This window comes from Haemaphysalis longicornis, unplaced genomic scaffold (assembly GCF_048455015.1).
Source record: "Haemaphysalis longicornis isolate Haplotype H1 unplaced genomic scaffold, Haemaphysalis longicornis Haplotype H1 scaffold_4, whole genome shotgun sequence".
Lineage (NCBI taxonomy): Eukaryota > Metazoa > Arthropoda > Arachnida > Ixodida > Ixodidae > Haemaphysalis > Haemaphysalis longicornis.
In genome coordinates, this window is record NW_027526361.1 from 138,305,205 (window position 1) to 138,326,197 (window position 20,993).

The 20,993-nt window shown below is 45.9% G+C and overlaps 1 protein-coding gene across 1 annotated transcript in view; it reads left to right on the forward strand.

Moving 5' to 3' along the window:
- The window catches only part of LOC144180030 (cholinesterase-like), a 30,039-nt gene extending 11,545 nt beyond the window's left edge, over window positions 1–18,494 (forward strand). The window contains exon 3 of the mRNA XM_077708437.1: window positions 18,353–18,494. Within this exon, the coding sequence (XP_077564563.1) occupies window positions 18,353–18,494 (142 nt within the window). The remainder of the gene's footprint in view (window positions 1–18,352) is intronic.
- Window positions 18,495–20,993: the final 2,499 nt, after the last annotated feature.

Consider the following 20,993-nt stretch of genomic DNA (forward strand, 5'->3'; position numbering starts at 1 on the left):
CCAATAAACGCCCACTGCAGGCCAAGGGCTTCTTCCATTAATCTCCAATTACCCCGCTCCTCTGCTAATATCAACCAATTTATCCCCGCAAACTTCTCAATCTCATCTGCCCATCTAACATTCTGCCGCCCTGGGAACGCTTGCCTTCTCTAAGGATTCACTCTGTTACCCTTAATGACCGACGGTTATCTTGCCTTCGCATTACATGCCCTGAACGCGTCTATTTCTTCTTATTAATTTCTACTAATATGTCCTTAACACACGTTTGTTCCCTGACCCACTCCACTCTCTTCTTGTCCCTAATGTGACACCTATCATCGTCTGTTCCATTGCCTGCTGAGTCGTTCTCAATGTAAGTTTTATCTCCTTAGTGAGCCCCGAGTTTCTGCCCCGCAGGTGAGTACCGGTAACATGCAGCTGTCATACACTTCCTTCTTCAGGGACAATGGTACGCTGCCATTCATTAGCCGAGAATGTCTGCGGTATGCACTTCACCCCGTTTTTATCCTTCTAATTATCTCTGCCTCATGGTTGGGATCCGGGGTGACAACTTGGCCTAAGTCGATATATTCGCTTACCCCTTCCACTGCCTCGCCACCTATGTGAAACCGCTGTGCTGTCCCGAGGTTATTATCATTACTTTGATTTTCTGCGTATTAATTTTCAGGCCCATGGTTATACTCTGTTTGTCCAGTGCGGACAGCATTCTTTGCAATTCGTCCCTCGAGTTACTTAGCAAGGCAACGTCATCAGCAAATCTGAGGTTACTCAGGTATTCTCCATTAACACTTACTCCCACGTGTTCCCAATTCAATGTTCTGAATACTTCTAAACATGCTGCGAATATTAACACTTACTCCCTCGTGTTCCCAATTCAATGTTCTGAATACATCAAAACATGCTGTGAATAACATCGGGGAGATTGTGTCTCCTTGTCTGAATCCCTTCCTTATACGTACTTTAGTGCTCTGCTTATGGAGGATGATGGTAGCTGTAGGCCCTTTTAGATATCCTCTAGTATTCTTACATACTACTGATCTACTCCCTGGTTCCGTAATGCCTGACTTCACTGCTGAGGTTTCGACCGAGTCAAATGCTTTCTCATAATTTATGAAGGCTATGTATAGGGGTTGAGTATACTCAGAGCACTTTTCTATCACCTTATTGATTGTGTGAAAATGGTCCATTGTTCAATAGCCTTTACGGAAGCCGCTCCTAAAGGGGTCGTGAATGGAAAATTCATTTGTCTTTGCTTACCTTTGTCTGCTTGAACGATCTTTTAAGAACATAAATCCCAAATATTTTCACAATTCATTCCTTCTAGAATTTAGGAGGCGCCTTTGAAATTCTCGTTTTGAGGCGCATCGCAAGTCACCATGAGCGCGTCGTCAGTGGGCAGCGCAACTAGAGTGACGTCACGTCAAGTACATTCGAGAGTTCAACGCGTTAAATGTTCTTTGCGCATATTGTTCGGCAAAGCTGCAAACGCGATATTTTAAAAATAATGCATCCTTTATTCATGGCCAAAAAACAGTTTTCTATCTACGTGAGCGGTGTTGTGACCGCTTCAGTTGTCTGGCAGCCATTGCATCAGAACCCAGATTTACTGGCTGTTTGTATAGTTTGTAGCCAGTTTCCCTGCTGAATTTTACGTTCTTTTGCCGAATTCTATTCGGAATCGTACCTTTTTTGAGGTTAAATGGCACAAAACCGCTCAATCAAAAAAAAGTGTCCCGTGTGCGATTAGAACTTGTGGCCTCGGGGCCGGCCCAACGTTACGGCCAGCCTTGTCGGACACTCTATCCACTACACTATCGACGTGAGAAGCGCGCGCGGCGAAAAACTGCTGCATAAACGCCTCCTCGCATTTTCAACTTAGAATTCTGTCGTGTTTTCATAAATTGTAATCCACCCACAGCTTTAACCGCCAACGTACTGTTGAACGCTTCTGCAGTAACCAAAAAGGGAGCGTATACAATAAACGAAACAGCGTTAACAGCATTGTTTATTGCAGGAAACAGGAAAGCAACCGTCGAACTGCGTGATGGTAGGACTCGGCAACTCGGCGCTGTATCGCTCCTTCTCGCTAGTTATTTTTGCGCTTGATGAGTGAATGATGGATGGGTTTTAAGTTCCGACTACTCGAAGTTCCTCCAATAAACGTGTTTATGCAACAAATTCTCCTTTAAAGCGTTCAGTCATTTATCTCGTCAGGTCAGACGTTTCACGTTCGCGCAACTCACATTACAGGCTACGTGAGAGAGACGTCGGCAAACTTGAACACGAATATCAGCTAGCAAAACGACAGTTTAGACTCGTGTGAAACAGCGTAAACAGTTTACGAATGCCCAGTTTAGATCAAACGTGGTTACGTGTGCCTGCGCCTCTCGCTCGCGTTGTTGACTGAAAGTTCGACCATGTTGATCAGTCGTTTCAGAGATCAGACATCTCCCGTTCAGTTGTCGGCGAGTGTCATCTTGGCGCCGATGTTGTAGCTTTATCTGACCCTTTGCAAGCCCGCTGTATGCCGACATATTGTGCAGACGAGGGAGAACTATGATTGGCTGCTTACTGACTTACTGAAATGTCACTTCACGCGTTGAAGAGGAAAGTGTTGGTGAAACCGCCACTGCCTTTGTTTTCCTATTTCCGACATCGGGCAACAAAACGGGTATGCATTGTTTGTTTATTATTGTTCCAAGGTTATAAGCGCAGACACAACACAATTTCTCTTTTAAATCTCTTTACGACCCCTTTAAGGTTGACTAAAATCTAAGGTTGCAGAAATTCAGTTAGCAATTACTTTGGTAAGTACCTTGTAGACGCTGACAGTAAGTTGATCGACTTGTAATTTTTCAAGTCCTTCATGTCACCATTCTTATGAATTATAATGATTTTCGCGTTCTTCCAAGATTACGGTACACTCGCGGTCATTCGCAATGGCGTATACAGTTTGCCAGTTTTTAAAGTACAATTTCTCCTCCATGCTTCAACAGGTCTGCTGTTTTCTGATCCTCACCAGGTGTTTTGCCCCCTTTCATTTCTTTGAAAGCCTTCCTTACTTCTGTCGTTACTGGTGGGATGTCTGTGGTGCATTCACATGCAAATACAATGAAAAGGTCTGTGCTACAGCTACCGCCATCGCGCATAAGACAACGTTGTCCAGAGTACCCGATGGCGGCTTTTGTGCTCCGAAGTTCTATCAGCACCATCGTTATCATAACGAGCTTACGCTCAATTCGAACGATTTTTACATGACTACGGTGTTCAAGACTTGATATACTCGCTAAGGAACGCAGTAAATAATGCGCCGGTTTCTAGTTTAACAAGAATCGAAACCGATGAATATGTCCAAACAGCTCTTTATTGTTTGCGAATCTCCCAGGCGTAAACAACAAACCCTGACCTACTACGGATGACGTTCTCTAAATCGAAGAAAAATACTCTTACTCCCTCGTCCAGGCCAGGGGACTCCGCCAACTAACCAGCTCAATTTTACTGCTAAATACTGTGTCCTCCTCCTCCATTTCATCCTCCTCCTGCTCTTGAGTTCAGTATTACTATAACGCATACGTGAATATTGCGAAGATACAGCTGCAGGAAATGTAACAAAATATCCCTCCAGCTTTGAACAAACAGAGCGTTACGAATTTTTGCGGTGGACGTGCTTCTTTTCCTCAATTTGCCTCCATACTGGTTAGAAGCCTGGTAAACCCCGCACGCACTACACATAGAGTAGCTTATTTGGAACTCAACCTACACTTTATGCGGGCCATAGTGCACATCGGCATACTTTCATGCCATGACAACGTGAACTGATGTGATACAATACTTTCGAGTGTTCGGCAAGTTTGTAGAAACCGTTTTACCTTACATACGATTAGTTGTTATTGTAATACCATTTTCCAAAGCCGACAGCCCCGAAGGCGTGAAATTTGTTTTGGTCTTGCATTTTTGCTGTGCTGGGTTGTTAGCAGCTGGTTATTAGCAGCCCTTTGTTCGAAGGGTTGGTGACTACAGAAGTTGACGCCTAGCCTTCGCGCATCGCACAGGACCGGCTTCTCAAAAAATGAGGCGACGCCGGCCTCCTTTACCTCATAAGACAACCAGCCCATATTTCTCTGAACAGCTTCGTTGGTAGTTTCGCTGTGGGCCCCTGGGGACCACGGAACAACACACCATCCTCTAATTTACCTCCAGGAGCGCTTGGGTGTCTGGTCCAGGAGCGCTTGGGTCTCTCCGAATCGAATTTCTGAAAGTCACTCCTGGCCCCATGACCCCTTTCTAAGCTGCTCTTACAACCTCGTTTTTGTTGAAGTGCCACAGGGCTGTATGCTTCATCATAGCCGCATTCCGTCTTCATTTCGTCTTAAGGTGAGCCTCCTGCGCATGCGTGCAATCAGCAACGTCGTTAAGCCATACATCTAAATAGTTATACTCCTTTACCAATGTTATTTCTACATTTCGCACTCATAGTGCTCTGTGCTCCGTGGCATCATTAAAGACAACGATCCCCGATTTTTCTCTCGTAAAAGATATCCCTAGGTGCGAATAATTTCTTGCTGGGCTAGTTGGTGATCAATCGGCCTTGTTTAGAGCGCACCAAAAACAAGGACGAAGGAACAGAGTAGACGAGACACGCTACCCCTGCCTGTGTCGCCAGTTTCGTCTGTCTGTTAGCGCCTCTCTCATCTACTCTGTTTCTTCGTCCGTGTTTTTTGTTGTGCTCCAAATCATGAAGCCCTAAGTGCGTCGCTTTTTCGCATATATTCATCAAGCCCTGCATACCTATCCGGTTTTCCGCCATCAACAATATATCGTCTGCACACATTATTTCTGAGACACATTGTTCCACCATCTGCCCATTTTTCATGCATAATAAGTCGAATGCCAGCGTACTGCCTTTTAGCTTCCCTTCCAACCCCACCATGTATACTGTAAATACCAGTGGAGAGAGAGGAAATTCCTGTTTCTTAGCGTTTGTCCCGTTCCTGTTGCTCGCTCAGTATCTGTTTTTTGCGCTAGAAAACATGTCCCACTAACACCATTACTAACTTGTCCCACTTTCCGCACTAATTAACGTTTATTCAAACCCTTGTAGGTGCGTACAGGACTGTTGTATGTACCCCTCTCACACTATTTGCCCTTGATTCGCCCTGTACAGTTCTCTCAGTAAGTTAATAAATTCTGGCCGCAGGATATTTCGGATGCTATCTCTGGTTACGTTCTTTTACGCCGCCTTTATTTCGAGGAAGGCTAACCACTGAGGTCGGTTTTTTATTTCCGCCACGTCTGTGGATTGGCTTACTACAAATAGGTTGTCATGCAGTAATCTGTCCTTTCAAATTCCGTTTTATAGTTCCGCCCAGCTTCTTAGTTTTTTCCATCCAATGCTTTAGCTGAAATTTCACTTCCTGCATTCCTAACCTGTGCAGCACTCACGTGATGGTGGTTGGCCTGTGTGATCTTGGTTTAGGCGGTGCTTCACTAAGTTCATCTTGCTTGTGACGAAATGCTGGTATAGCCTTCTTTTCTTGTACTGTGCTGATGTCTTCCCGTAGCTTTTCTTCACTCTTTTGCCCTAATCAACAGAGAGAAGGAAAGTTGAAGGATTCAGAATTGCGCTGCAGAACCAATAATCAGCTCGAACGAGGAAACACAGGTTACGGCAAAGGAAACAACACACGAGTACAATCTCACACGCACTATTATGGAGTGTGCAGTGGGATTCAGAGGCACGATAGCTAGGCCTGGTACCGGTAAACTCTCCCAGGAGACACAAGATTCAATTACGAAACAAAAAAGCATGAAAATCTCCACGTCCCAGCTCACAAAACAGAACTAGCGGAGCTTTCGAAGTTAATCAATACGGGCAAGACAGGTAAGTATGATGTAGAGAGGTTTGAGCATGCTGCAAAGAGTAGAGACAGCCTGAAAATGAAAGCAGTGAATAAGGGTCTAGGAATAGGGAAAAGCAGATGTATGCCCTGAAACACCAGCAAGGCGATGTCATCACTAACAGGGATAACTTAATAGTAGCCGAGGAGTTCTACAGAGATGTGTACATTACCCATGACATCCAGGAAAATAGCGAACGCGGAAGTAGTTCAGAAGAGGTATATCATCGCACCAGTAACGACAGAAGAACCGAAGGCTTTGAAAGAAATGCAAAGGGGCAAACCACTTGGTGAGGATCAGACTGCAGCGATCTCTTGAAGGATGGCGCTAAAATTCTAGTAGAAAAACTTCAAACCAGTATACGCCATTCCTAACGACCGCGAGTGCACTGGAATCTTGGAAGAACGCGAACATCATCCTAATCCATAAGAAAGATGACATGAAGAAACAAGAAAATAAAGGCTCATCAGCTTGCTGTCACTCGTCTACAAGGTACCAAGGAAACCGTTAGCTCTATTTCTGCCACCTTCGATTTCACTCAACCTAATGAACAGGCAGCGTTTCGTTCAGGCTATTCAACAATAGACCATATTCACACGATAAGTGAGGTGATTGAGAAAATCGCGGAGTATACACAACGGCTATATATAGCCTTCATAAATTATATGAAAGGATTTGACTAGATCAACACCTCAGCCGTAATTCAGGCACTGCCTAATCAGGGTGTAGACGATCATTACGTAAGAATACTAGAAGATATTTGCAATGTGTCCGCAGCTACTATCATCTTCCATAAGGAGAGCAGTGAAATTCCTGTAGAGAAGGGCGTCAGACGAGCAGACAGAATCTGTCCAATGTTATTCGCAGCCAGGTTACATGAGATATTCAGAACATTGGATTGGGAACAGGTGGGCGTAAGGGTAATGAATAATACTTCTGTAACCTCCGATTTGCTGATCAGCTTGATGGCCTAGCTAGGGGTACGAATAGCAAAGCATGATTACCACATTTTGGAAGCAGAGTAGAATCATGGGCCTGGAAATTCATTTGCAGAAAAGTAAAGTAAGGCTCAGCCTCGACAGAGCACAGAGGCTTCAGATAGGAGGCGACGCAGTGCAAGTTGTAAGCGAATATATCTACATAGGCCAAGTAGTGGCCCCCTGATCTGAACCATGAGGCAGAGGTCATTAGGATAAGAATGGGGTGGAGTGCGCACGGCAGGCATTCTCAGATAATGAATGGCAGCCTGCCATTGTAGTTGAAGAAGAAAATGTATGAGTGCGGTATCTTACTGGTGCTCACCTACGCGTGAGAAGTTTTGAGGCTCGCTAAAGGGGTTCAAGTTAAATTGAGGATGACTCAGCGAGCAATGGAACGGAAAATTATAGGTGTAACATTAAGGAACAAGACGATAGCGAAGTGGTTTAGAGAACAATCGGGTGTTACGGGCCTTTTAGGATAAATTAAGAACAAATGGGTGTGGGCAGGGCGCGTAATGCGAAGGCAAGAAAACCGTTTGTCATTAAGGGTAACAGAGTGGATCCCTTGAGAAGGCAGGTGTGGCAGGCGTTGTCAGAATGTTTGGATGGGCAGAGGAGATGAAGAAGTTTTCGTGGATAAATTGGTCACAGTTGGTGCAGTACCGGGATAATGGGAGATCTATGGGAGAGGCGTTTTCCCGGCAGTGAGTGTAGACAGGCTGATGATGATGATGAAAGTATTGACTATGCCCCTGTTGGAGCTGAAAGCACTTCTGCCTGATGTATCACAAGCCTCGGGCTGTATAGCACCAGGTGAGCCAATCGTCATTGTCGCGCACATCACACCACATCGCACGTGCGGTCGCCCGCTATCGTCGGGAAGTTTATCTTCTACTGCGGCATGGGTATGTTGTGCGTGGTTCATTCCGCCGAAGGGCTGGTAGCCATTGAGCGACAGAAACGTTCTCGATAATCGTAGAAGCATAATCTACGATAACGTGTGCAAAACATTTTCGTTTGTGTAAAGCTAAGGTTTCATTTTGAAAATTCGATGGTTTTTCGTTATCATTTTCTTCATTTTCTTTTGATTTTGGTAAAAGCGCTTTTGTTTTGTTTTTGTACTTATTGCGTTTCAGTTTCGGTTGTTTGCGTTTTGCTTTAAATCAAGCTTCAAATGTGCCCCTGGTTCTGAAGAGAAAGGGTACTGATTTTTAATGTGCGAGCACTTTCTCCTGCGTACCCACCTCAAACTCAGTGTTCATAGTAAGCGCAAATTTTTGTAAAGTTTTAACTGCAGCCTTACTAGAGTCACCCGTAATAAATAATGGCGTAATCAAGTACTAGTTAAGTGTAACGGCATATGCTAACCGTGGGTCTTCCTGAAGTATCACGCAGGTCGTAGGGAATGATTGTTGACTGTTGTTTTTATAGTAACGACTACCTCGTGGAGTAGATGATGTTGTCAAACCAGAGCAGGCGCTAAACAGTTAAAACTGTATCTAAGCGAACACATACAGGACTATCCGCTAACTGCTTGCTTTATTTGTAAATCGCACCGATCAGCATACTCGACATGAAAGGTCTCACAAATGCAAAAGTAGTTAACATTGAAGTTCCTCTTCATTTCTCCAAGTTAATTTTGTATCTCCGCAGGCTGCGTTTCTTGGGGTGGGGTTTAAAACAAAGTCGTTCCAATGCGAAATGTTGATGCCGTGTTTACAGCTTTGTAACGTTGCACCAAAAGCCAACTGAATGACTTCGTATGTACTAGGAAAAAACGAGCAATTCAAAAGTGAGCTCGCTGGTCGACCCCTTTGCGAGCGACGCTCGGTCGAAGAAAATTCAGTTTGCACCAAAGACTGCCCGCTTCATGTGAAACTTTTGTCAGACAGCCGGTCTGCTACCTGTCTCTAGGAGTAATTGCATACAGGCACAGGGGTAGTTGGCCCCATTGTATCTCGTCTACTTAGATCCTTTATTTTCTTAAAACGCTCATGGAGTACTTCCTTCACTTCTCGAAGGAGCCATAAGAACAAAGTATAAGTAGGGTTCAGTAAAAATAATGCAGTGTCTTGATAACAAAGACATAACGTTTTTTTCTAGAACTTCAAAAAAGTATTGTGGATTTTGAGCAACATGGTAGAACAGTGGAAGCTCCCCATCTACTTTCTGGCAAGTATGTAACGCTGCGCAGAGCACGGTTTCGCAATTGTCGGCCGAAGCCATAGCCACCGCCGAAACATTTCACGGGCAGATTATTGCAGGACCCGTTGTTCCTTTTGCTTGTATCACATGAATACTAATATGCAGTAAACAAAGTGTAGTGTAAGAAAAGTTCTTAGTTTATTTGAAAAAATAGCTAGAGCGCGAATAGCAACAAGGACACAGAAACACAATTGGACGACTGCTGACTACCAACTGAATTTAAAACGAGAAACCTTGCAGCTTTTATGCACACTCTTCATGTTAACACCAGTAAAATATTAAAATAATAGATAAATAACAGCAACATTAAATATACCTATAATGTCTGAGAGCACACCATCATACCAACACGCGTTGGCAAACTTTGCGTAATCTATACAGAAACCAAATTAGCTCATACCCGATGTACAGCACGGGTGGCAAAGGAAATCGATATCTTTTTGAACAAGGCGATTGAAGCCCACCTTTCACAATTACTGGACTGCCTTTCAAATTCGTGTGCTTCAATTATTCCTCGTGTAGGTTGGTTTCCGCTTCTTCATATCACTTGGCACATGTAAAACTTAGATTTGAACACAAAATATTTGCAATGAGAGGCTAAGAACCCATCGATCATTTCCTATTTCGGCTTTTTTGTGGTGCTCCATAAATCGGTCATGAACGCATCTGCCAGTTCCACCGACGTAAACTGACCCACATTTCCAGACGCTCCGCAGATGGGACGTACTGCACACGATGGTTTACGTGGCACCCAAAGTTTCTCGCAGTGTCTTTGTTGTATCTGAAAAATTTTAGGATCTTGTGGGGTGCGCTAAGCGCTCGCTACCTTCACGTGTACACGGTTGGCAATCTTTTGTAAACCACTAGACAAGCCTTGAATGTACGGGACAACGGCCACAATTTTCCTCTCACTCTAGTGAGAAGGCGCTTCATGCGCATCCTTGCAATGGCAAGATCTCAGGTTCCTGAGAATACCTTCCGTCACCGATATGATCAACTGGCTACCCACTTCACCTGGTCGTATTAGTGAAGGAAGGCATTCTCAGGAATCTGAAATCTTGCCATCGTGACGATGTGCATGACCATTCTACGCACGAGAGTGAGAAAAAACCTTGCCATTGTCCCGTACATTTACGGCTTGTCTCACGGTTTAAAAAAAAATTTCCAACCGCGTACACGTGAAGGTGGGGCTTAGCACTACCCACAAGTTCCTGACATTTGCTAGACACCACAAAAAGAGGTGTACAGAACCTTGGGCGCCATCTGAAGCATGGTGTGGCGTACGTTTCAAGTGTGAATCGTGTGGTTTGTCTGACTGCCCTGAGGAAATTTGGGTCAGCTTACGTCGGTCCAGCTGGCAGATGCCTCAATGACCGATTGAGGGAGAACGACAACACCGACAAAAAAGGAAACGATGGCTTCTTAGCCGTGCATTGCCAACCTTGCGGGTGCAAACTTCAGTTGGACATGTGCCAAGTGTTAGGAAGAAGTGGACACCAAACTGCCCGAGAAATAATTGAAACACATCAAATTGAAGGACAGGGCAGTAAATGTGTAAGCCGGGCGTCAAAAACGCTCCCCCAAAAAGAGATAGATTTTTCTTTGAACAGCTGCTGTAAACCGGGTAGGACGTAATTTGGTGTCGGTATAGATTGTGCAAAGTATGTCAACGCGTTTTGATATGGTGGTGTGCTATCAGATATTTTACGTGTATTTTTTGTTGTTGTTGTTATATTTTTGTTAATATTACTTTTGTTAACATGAAGAGTGGCTGTAAAAGGTGCAAGCTTTCACCTAATAAACTCCCTTAGGAGTCAATGCTCGTCCTGTGACCTTTCTGTGTTCTTGTTTTTATTCGTGCTGTCGCTATTTTTTAAAATGCAATAAACACACCGGTAGCTATGTTTATTGTGGTAGCTTCTATTGCGCCACGAATGCCTATGCTAAGTTACTGTAGCGCAAAATTTCGATGTAGTAAAGCGAAAATTCTACGTTTGTTTTACATGTAGCACGCGTTTTTCCAGGATAATCGGTGGCGTAAAAGAAACTTTGTTGCGGCCCGAACGAGAGGAAGCTGGGAATCACCAGTGAAGGATGCGGTGCTAGAAAATGCAGACACAAGTAAGGCAAGATCTCCAGAGGCGGCCTCTGAGAAATGTCCGTGCAGCGCACGCGAAAAAACGAAAACGAAAACCGCAGCTTCAAAGCACACGAGCCGCTCGGACAATACGGGCACGTTATTAACCCATCGAGCCGTACCTGTACCCGTTTGGGAAAAGACATCGTTCCTGGCGATGACGAACGAGTGGAACAGGTTCCGGATGGGGCTCTACAGGAGACTGTGCAAGTACTGACGGGCGCGGCAGCAAAGGTCACGAAAAGGATCAACTAGCAATCAGCAGAAGGTCAAACTGAGCTTTCGCCTTCATATTTTTAAAACATTTTAATCGTCCACCGTACTTCAATATTCCTTGCGTATTGCTAAGGCGAAAGCCCTAGACCTTTCCGCTTCACGAAACGTGTAGGGAGCAAAAAATCGCTGAGCGGTGCACAGAATCATACAACCAATATTTACGCATCTTTTCCCTTTGGGAACAGGAGTGTGCGAGAAGCTTGATTTCAGATAAAAAGAAGACGACGAAAATGTAAACGCAAAGGCCACAAAACTAAAGCGCAAACACTTCTAAAATCTAAAGGCAATGACCGAAATAGAAACGCCAAATTATTGAGCGACAAAAACGAAACGCTTTAATTTCGCTGAGCTTTTAGACGAACGCAAAAGCTTGGTATACGGTATTGTAGATCATTGTTCTGGGAATATCGGAAAGCTTTACGTTCTTCAATGGCGGCCCACTTTTCGCGGAGCTGAGTACAGGTGGCGTACTCTTGCCGCACTAGCAGTTGAACTGGCCGACGAGAGCGAAAGATCGCACCTGCAATGGCCCCTAATGCAAGCTAAGACACCGATTGCTGGCCTTTGGGGTGTGGTATAGCGCAAAACTTGTGGCATATTTCATTTTCATTTCATTTTCATTTATTCAAGACCATCGTCATTACAAGTTTGTCTTGGGTGGCGTGGCTATAGGCACAATTAACGCCTGGCGGGGCCACGACGCCCCACTGCTATAATATCCAAGAGGGGCACAGCCCTAACTTTGTCATGGGAGCGGGTTAAGCGCCAGACATAACTTGAGGAAGGAAAACAGTCAGGAAAGGGGCGCTTTTCTACCTGCAGGTGTGCCTGGCGCATAACCTGTTCCCATGACGAGTCCTCACTTTATCCCTGCCCAACCCCCGCGATGGGAAATTGCTAAACACTTTAAGGGCATCGTCATCATTATATATCATCATCATCACAGCACGCGAATACAGTTGACTTGGCGCAATGTGTTGCTGTGCACGCCACCACCGAAGGCGCAATTCAGCCAATACACGTTTCGTTTGACAAACCCCAGCGGGTGGTTCAAGGCCACAGACGGACTGTCATGAGTGCAAGAAGAAAACAAAGAAGACGCAAGGCACGCGGCTCGAAGGTCATCGAAACCGGCTACGGCGCCGAAGGCTCGCGACCCCGGCACGAGCTTGCGCCGGCGACCAACCAATGGGACGCGGCCAGCGACAGCAGCTGGCGGGGGAAGAGCGAAAGAAGAACACCGAGGGAGACTGAAGAGTGGAGCGTGACCGGGCTGCGAGGCGGTCGGGCGACCGAACCCGTGCCGTGCCCCAGGAGGTCCTCCACCAGAACAACCTCCAAGACATCTTCTCCACAAGCGAGTCGTGTTGCCGGGCAACAGTGAAAAACAGCGGCCCCAAGACAGCTGCGTTCACCACAACGGGGACGGGCGCTCGGAGCGCGCTGCACTGCCACGGCATCGACCCACTGCGTGAATATTTCAACGGTGCCACAAACCTGTGCCGGTAGTATCCACGTGCTGCGTCGTTTACCTTTATTCCCGGACCGTGACGTTTTCTTGTTTCTTCAAACCCGCTTCGGTTACCGCTTTTGTAATAGTGTCTATTGTTCCCCATTTGTTGCTAATTCCGCTTTGCTCTTTGTTACATTGCTTGTATGTTTTTTAGTTCTCGAGTGTTATAAAAACTAGTCTCGTTCATAAAGCTCATTCTTCTATTTAATACTGTCACCCGAACCTGACAATAATTGGCGTCCACGGCAGGACGAGGCTAGTTCGTTTGGCATACCCCTAAAAAACAAACTCATAATGGACACGGCAGAGTTATATGAACTAGGGAAGAGGTTAGGCTTGAGCGGCGACGAGCTTAAACAGTGGGTGCTCGAGGAGCAAAATAGCTGGCTCGAGGAAACAGTTCTAGAGCTGGAGGTGGCCAAAGATATAGCCGAGATAAAAAGAGAGATTGCCGCAAAACAGAAAGAAACTTTTAAGCTGCGGCTACGGCTCGCGGAGCTTGAGGCGACGCGAAAGGCGACCTGTCAATCTAAGGGTGGCAGGAAAAACTTTCAGCAAGTACAACATTTCTCACCACCGACTTCTAATGCAGAGGAGATTCTGCTGCCTTTAAATGGAGCATTAGAGCGACCCTCAAGTAATCACAAAACGTGAGACGGTCCCTCATGCTAAGCGAGACACCACAACCTCTGTAAAAGTGCGCGAAGTGACATCAAATTTCCCGGTTAGCGCGTCTGCTGGGCTCGAGGTTGATGATGTCGTTAGAGCCAGTATGGAGGACATTCTGCCTCTGGAGTGCCGCTCTGTAGCGAAAAAGAGTCCTGTCAGAGACGAGAAGGTCCCACAGCCCCAGATTTCAGTCCGAAAAGACCAGTTAGTGTCAAAAAGAAAGCACCCTCCTCTCAAGTTAAAAAGGCACTACTCTAGTCGGGCAAAGAGATAGAAGTTCGAAAACCAAGCAAAAGAACCGTAGCACCAGAGAAAGAGCCGTATCACGACTCACGAGTGGCTCACGAAATGCAAAGGCCACTAAAAGACACATTGTTCAGTCTTTTCCACGATCTGTCAGAAAGTTCGCATGTGCGCAGGAACCATATGATTTAAATGGAAAGCCCTTGCACTACGCGGCCAGACGTGTGTACCTAAGAGGCAGGGAGTGGCACCGGAGCCACTGTCGGAAAAGGAAAGAACTATCTGCCCGATTGCCTGTTTGGACAATTCTGGACTGGCTGTTACACTTGGACCTGGCGTATATAGAATAGATTAACTTGGTGTGTCGGTTTATGATATACTTTGATCGGTTTTTTGCGCAGTTGTGCTTTTTCGCGGGGAGGTTTCAAGTTCAGTGATGAGGACTAAATAGTGTGTGACAATTCATCTCAAGCACTATGTGTTTCTGTGGAGTGTAGGACTGTGAAGAGACATCTTTCAGAGCAAAATGCTTAAGTGGGGGGATATTGTCATGAGTGAAAGAAGAAAACAAAGAAGACGCAAGGCACGCGGCTCGAAGGTCATCGAAACCGGCTACGGCGCCGAAGGCTCGCGACCCCGGCACGAGCTTGCGCCGGCGACCAACCAATGGGACGCGACCAGCGACAGCAGCTGGCGGGGGAAGAGCGAAAGAAGAACACCGAGGGAGACTGAAGAGTGGAGCGTGACCGGGCTGCGAGGCGGTCGGGCGACCGGACCCGTGCCGTGCCCCAGGAGGTCCTCCACCAGAACAACCCCCAAGACTTCTTCTCCACAAGCGAGTCGTGTTGCCGGGCAACAGTGAAAAACAGCGGCCCCAAGACAGCTGCGTTCGCCACAACGGGGACGGGACCTCGGAGCGCGCTGCACTGCCACGGCATCCACCCACTGCGTGAACATTTCAACGGTGCCACAAACCTGTGCTGGGAGTATCCACGTACTGCGTCGTTTACCTTTATTCCCGGACCGTGACTTTTTCTTGTTTCTTCAAACCCGCTTTGGTTACAGCTTTTGTAATAGCCTCCATTGTTCCCCATTTGTTGCTAATTCCGCTTTGCTCTTTGTTACATTGCTTGTATGTTTTTTAGGTCTCGAGTGTTATAAAAACTAGTCTCGTTCATAAAGCTCATTCTTCTATTTATTATTGTCACCCGAACCTGACACGGACCTAACGCGCCAAGATACCGCGGTGTTTAAGGAGCGTCGAAGGAGCTCTCGGAGAAAGGGCGAAGCCCCGCGCTGGAGGACAGTACGCTGCGGCAGGGCTGCCAAAGCGAGCCGCCCTAAAGGGAAGGGGAAGCGGTTTTAGAATTAAAAGAAACGTTGACTAGCAGCAAGTACATACTGAATAGTTCCCGTGTGCGAAATAGTTTCGCAATACATGCAATAGAAGCGGCGCAATGCGCAAACAAATGTTGCCCGATGCCCCGCCCCCATCTCGCCGCGCGATGCCGGAAGACCCAAGAGCGCGGGCGAAAACCGGCTGAAAAACGTCATACCTGGACTTCCGGCCGGATCGGCCGCCTCTGTCATGCTCTTTTCGCCGTGTTTCCTTGTGAATGATACTTGTTGTTGTGGTTGATAGCACTTATTTGTACAACTTTCATGTTCAAAAAGTATGCACGAAGGCCAAACGAGGCATACGTTACCATGCCGTATTCCTAAGCAGGATAATGCCACGCCGGGATGTTTGATAACATGCGGAAGCGACAACCGATATGGCTGTGCTTGATGACTGAGAATATGCTACTCTACGTTAGATACTTTGTAAAACGCTCCAGTGCGCTTTTCTTATTTTTCTTCTTTTTTTCTGCGACGGATGTGAATGTTCAAATTAGATGTTAGATTTAGGAAGGATGGTGAATACTGCTGTACTTTGGCCCTGGATGTTTTTGTTTCGTTCAGTTCCGGAACCAAAGTCACATTTGTTCATGAAATACCTGTTTCGTTAAACGCGTTGGTTTTCTCTCCCCATGGGCTTAAAACAGTGTTCAAAAACACAAGCCGATAATGCTGCGGAGGCACCAGTATGCTACAATGTTTTCAGAATAAATGCAACTCAAGCAGTAGGACGCTACTCATCGAAGTGCAGCTAGCGATCGCGGAGGTGCCTTAGCGCCGCTGCCCCAGTGGCGCGCGCGCGCGCGCGCCCGCATGTGGGTCTGTATATGGGGATGAGTAACCGGGCTGGGGTGGGCGACAACGTACAAAGGAAATTCGGAAGCAGAGTCCGCTTGTTGGTTAATGCGTATACCGGCAACATATGTCTCGCATATACGTTTACAGCGCATGAACGCTATTTTTTGGCGCAGTGCACGTATGTGCTTTGTGCTGGTAGATTGTTTAGAAAACGCCGCGTAATCTTCGGCATAAATGGGTTCGTATATAGTAACAAACAGTTCAGGCAGTACCTAATATCAACATAAGGAATTGAAATCCCCTATGCTGGTTGCCTAATTCATAAATATTTTTCCGGAACCCTCTAGCCGATGCCGCAGTCACTGCTTTGGGGTTCTCGGTCGTGTAAAGCAAATTTTAAGCTCATAGATAATTGAACCAACAGCACGGGAAGTTATAAAATAAACTTGCAGTCATGTGCGAACAATAAACTGCAAGTTAAATTGCCGAAAAAGCAAGCGCCGCTGCCGTGCGATCGTTCCCAATGCTTCCGAGAACCCGCGCGGCCGAAGGGTGTCCTCCTTTGAAGTCATGACGGGCGCAACCAATCAGGGGCGTCAAAAGACGAAAGACGAAAAGCGCGCGTATTTCAAACGGGACCACGCGTTTTGCAAAATAAATGCTGGTTGGACTCATGTGCGATAAAATTCAATGTGATATTTGGATTCAGCGCGCAAGAAAATACATAAACGTGCCTCTAACTCAATTTTTTGGGAAAACGCTTCAGCTTCCCTTTAAGTAGAAGTACCTACAGGGCGAAGAAAGGGTTACTAGCAATGGTGGGCGAGTGGAACGACCTTCGGAGGAGGCTATTTAACGGCCCGGTCTAGTGGTGACGCGCGTGGACGTGAAGGTGAGAACAATGTTCAAAAGCAGAATACTAGAAGGTCGTACTGTGTTTTCATTTTTACGCTCTTTGAAGTTCTTAGCATCCCCTGCTTTTTGGCATTTAGAAACAGCTTTCGTAGTTGGAATAGAGAAGAGAGACTTATCAAAGCATAGTTCTTTGAAATTCAAAAAAGTGTGTCTTCCCTTAATTGCCTGTTTAAAAACCTGCTCGTTATCCCACACTGGCGTTTTGTGTGGCCATCTCCCTTCCGTTGATTAGTGCAGCGCCGGCGATACTGCTGCTCATCCAAGTTGGCGCTGCTCTCAATGCACTCCTCTGAAGGCTTTTCGCACTTCGGCATTACAGGGAAGGGTGGGGCTCTGCACGAACAAGATGGGGGCCTTGCGCGGAAACCGATCCTCGTCGCTACTCGCAATTTACCGTACACAAATCACTACGTCATTGTAAATGCGAGGGCATTTTCGAAGAATTTCTAACGCTATGAATCCGACCGCTAAACTTAACCCGAATGGCCAGGCATGTATTCAATTACTTCGCTGCAAGCTCTGTTGAAACATGATTGTGTTCTGTCGTCGCTGCATATCGCCTAACGCCCTGTCCTTCTTGAACAGCGCACCCCCATCCCCCCGTCACGCTTCAATCCGCACCTTGGGCTTCTTCCATCGTGAATGCATTCGAGGTCTCCTCAAATGAATTTTCTCGCCTTCACGCTGCTCACGCGTCATCGGTTGGCGCATTGCTTTCTTCGACTCTTTTCGACAGCGTTGTAATGCGTTTCACCTTATTATATACCGTAAAAACCCGCCCAACAAAGTTCCTCAATCGAAGAAAGGCTGATACTCTCGGTAATGCACTTTTAGTTTGCTCTGCTTACCTGAGGTTTCCTTTGAGCTTAATAATGGGGACATGTATGAGTTGTTACAGCAATTTTGCAGCAGAACAAACATATACACATATTTCAAACGAGTGACAGTGAGACAGATGCAATAAATTTTAAAGTATCCACCTAACCCAAAAACAGTGTTGTCGTTAAAGTTCTGACGGTCGAAACGCAATGGTAATACGTAGTTTCATGATGGAAGATTTTTGTTTCAGGCAACACTGGCCACCAACCAGAAAATCACTTCCCCGGCTATTATTACATAACGCGACGGATCTAATAAAAAGACCTAAAATTGCAAATAACGTGAAGGATAAGAAACAGCCTCCAGGAAACAAGGAATATTGCGAAAGGATGTTTTAACACACACAATGAAATATTTCTGAGAGCGAACCAGTTGTCGTATTACCTTAATTTAAAGTTGCAGATGATGTCTTACAGCTGTAAATTTTTTTGCCTCCCACAGGAAGCCGCTTTCACCAGAGGGGCTGCAGTGGCCAAAGTTTTCTACTGACCAGCAGAACTTCTTGTGGGTACAGCCGCATAACTACAGCCTCATTGACTACTCAGAAAACACTGAGTGTGACCTATGGAGGAACTCTTTGTGACATGTCAGTTCAAGTTTTGTTTTTTCTACAACACGGATTCTGTCCAATGCCGTGTTTCAGAGATGCTATTATGGCGATCTACTTGACTAAAATTACAAGTTGGTACATCATGTTCGAAGGATAGTCATTGAATGAAGAAAAACTGTCCCTCAAAACAGAAACCTGTCTGCTAGTGGCGTTTGTTGCAACGCTCACTTGAGTATTTGCTTGTTTACATTTGTTCTCCATCTGTGAGTTTTCCAATGGTGGAAGTCTTGCACCCGGCTCCTCTACTCTGAGTACAACCGGCCGCACTTACCTGCAACGTGAACTCTCATGGGAATATAGTGCAGTGTACATACAGGTCTGCACCTACGAAGGTGTCTACATCAGGGAGTATAAATCTTCGTCGAGTATTCGCAAGTGAACACACGGGCATGTGATCATTCTTATGAATAAGGCCAAGAGCACTACACATGGCGCCATATGCACGTCTATTCTTAACATCCTGTGTTCGTGCTATTTGCTTTTTCAGAAATGCACCAACCCTACTTATTACCTGCATTACAAAGTCACTATAATTATTAAGCTCATACCAGATTCTAATGCTAGAAAGAACTCATCAATCGGTTAGAAGCCAGCACAACACCGGACTGAAAACGCCCTGATTTAAAGCTACTTGCTTCAGAAGAGCTCTAGAAGCGCCGTATTTCTCTTCTACGCAGGGAAAAGCAGCAGCAAAGAAAGAAATATTTATGAACTACTATTTACCACCTAGAGTAGCACATGCAGCAGAACGGTCTAGGTTATGCTCAGATGTGACTGTGGTATCGCGCCACCTAACACAATTTACGGCGTTGCGGCCCCTGCATCCCATATTTTCTGAAGTGGTAATGGCACGCACTTGGTAGCATAGCTGGTAGTATAGCGCGCGCATGATAAGGCGCGCACTTGGTAACATATCGCAAGATTTTCCACAACTTCAAAGGGAAAATTGGGAGAAGGAGAAATAAACGTCCTTATACGCTTTGATCTTCGCGATCACTGCGCCACCTTCGGCCGTTTCTCCTGGGCATTTGCGGGATGAGCGCTGTATTACTGATAGGGTCTCATGCAGTGTTTTGGTCCTCCTTCGATTCTTTTTGCCTTTCCCAGCCCTAAACAACTTGTTATGGTGACGTCTGTAAGCACCTTTAGGGCACTTCAAAAAAAGTTCGTCTTGACAGAGGGCTCGAACGCTAACAAGATCTATCCGGTGGCCCGGTTCTGCGCGATTCTTGACTGCTCTTACAGGCCTCGGTGACCGCAGCAACGTGTCCCCACTGTCCCCTCCCGAAACATCAACACAGATGACTTCTATAGTCGTCCGTGTAGACCTGATACTGGAACAGTCAGAGGTGTGTTTCGTTTTGCAGCGCGGACAACTAATGCGGATTTATTTCGAATATATACGTCGTATGAAAATATGATTCACAGATGCAATTACCGAATACCGGAAAACAACGCACCTTTTACGGGAATAATACCCACGCGTAAATGTTCAGTATATTTCACAGATTTGTGTCGTTAAATGTGTGCCCACTGACACCATATAGCAAGAACCAAAGAACGTTTATGAAACAATGAAAAAATAAAGGGTCTGCAACTCGAGAAGAAACAGAATCGCACGTAAGGAGATGACACATGGCCAGTGCAGCTTCGGAAACGCTAAAGACGTGAGCTTGGTAGGGATCACCAGACCAACTAGACTGGAAATAAAAAAGGAACATCCATTTCGCAAGACATGAGGGTAGGGGGGCGTGGATGGCGCTTAATTATCGTTGTGTACAAATCAGGAGCGAAATCAAGGAACCAACGTTTTAATATTCCCAAAAACTTCCTGCGCGTTGCTTTTTTTCTTTCTTCACTTTAACAATTAGCTAACCACTGGGCACTCGGAATAATTGAAGTATAGTGTAGACAGTTTACAAGCGATAAGAGGTGTCGTTTGAAGTGTGTGGTATCTGCTAAGGCCCTCTGATATCTGTTTGTGCTAGATTCTGCAGACTCCCGGTATCTTATGATAATGTTTCGAAGAGGCGTTTTGTCGCGGACGCGGATTACTCAATGAGGTCGTCTCCGCGGTGCTCGCCGAGGATATATGAATGTTTTTGAGCGCTCGCCTCACGACAAGACGACCCAGCATTACATTACAAACTTCACACATAGGTAGCACTTTGGGGTCTATTTTGTTTCACACCGGAACAACGGTGGTACTTCCCTGTTTAGTCTGGAAATATATAAAAACGATTTTCGCCTATGGGGAAATGGCGGCCGATTTGGACAAGGGAGCCAGTGCATGCTGATTTTGGAATCGCGGCGCCACCTGGGGTATGCAGGGCGAGACGCACGATGCGGATTCACGGTGGGGAGGAGCCAAATGAGGCAGCAGACGATCAGAAAATCTCTCGTCCCTAGTTTATAATGATCACAAATACTTGCATAACAGCTGATACCAATCCCAATAAAATATTACCACCA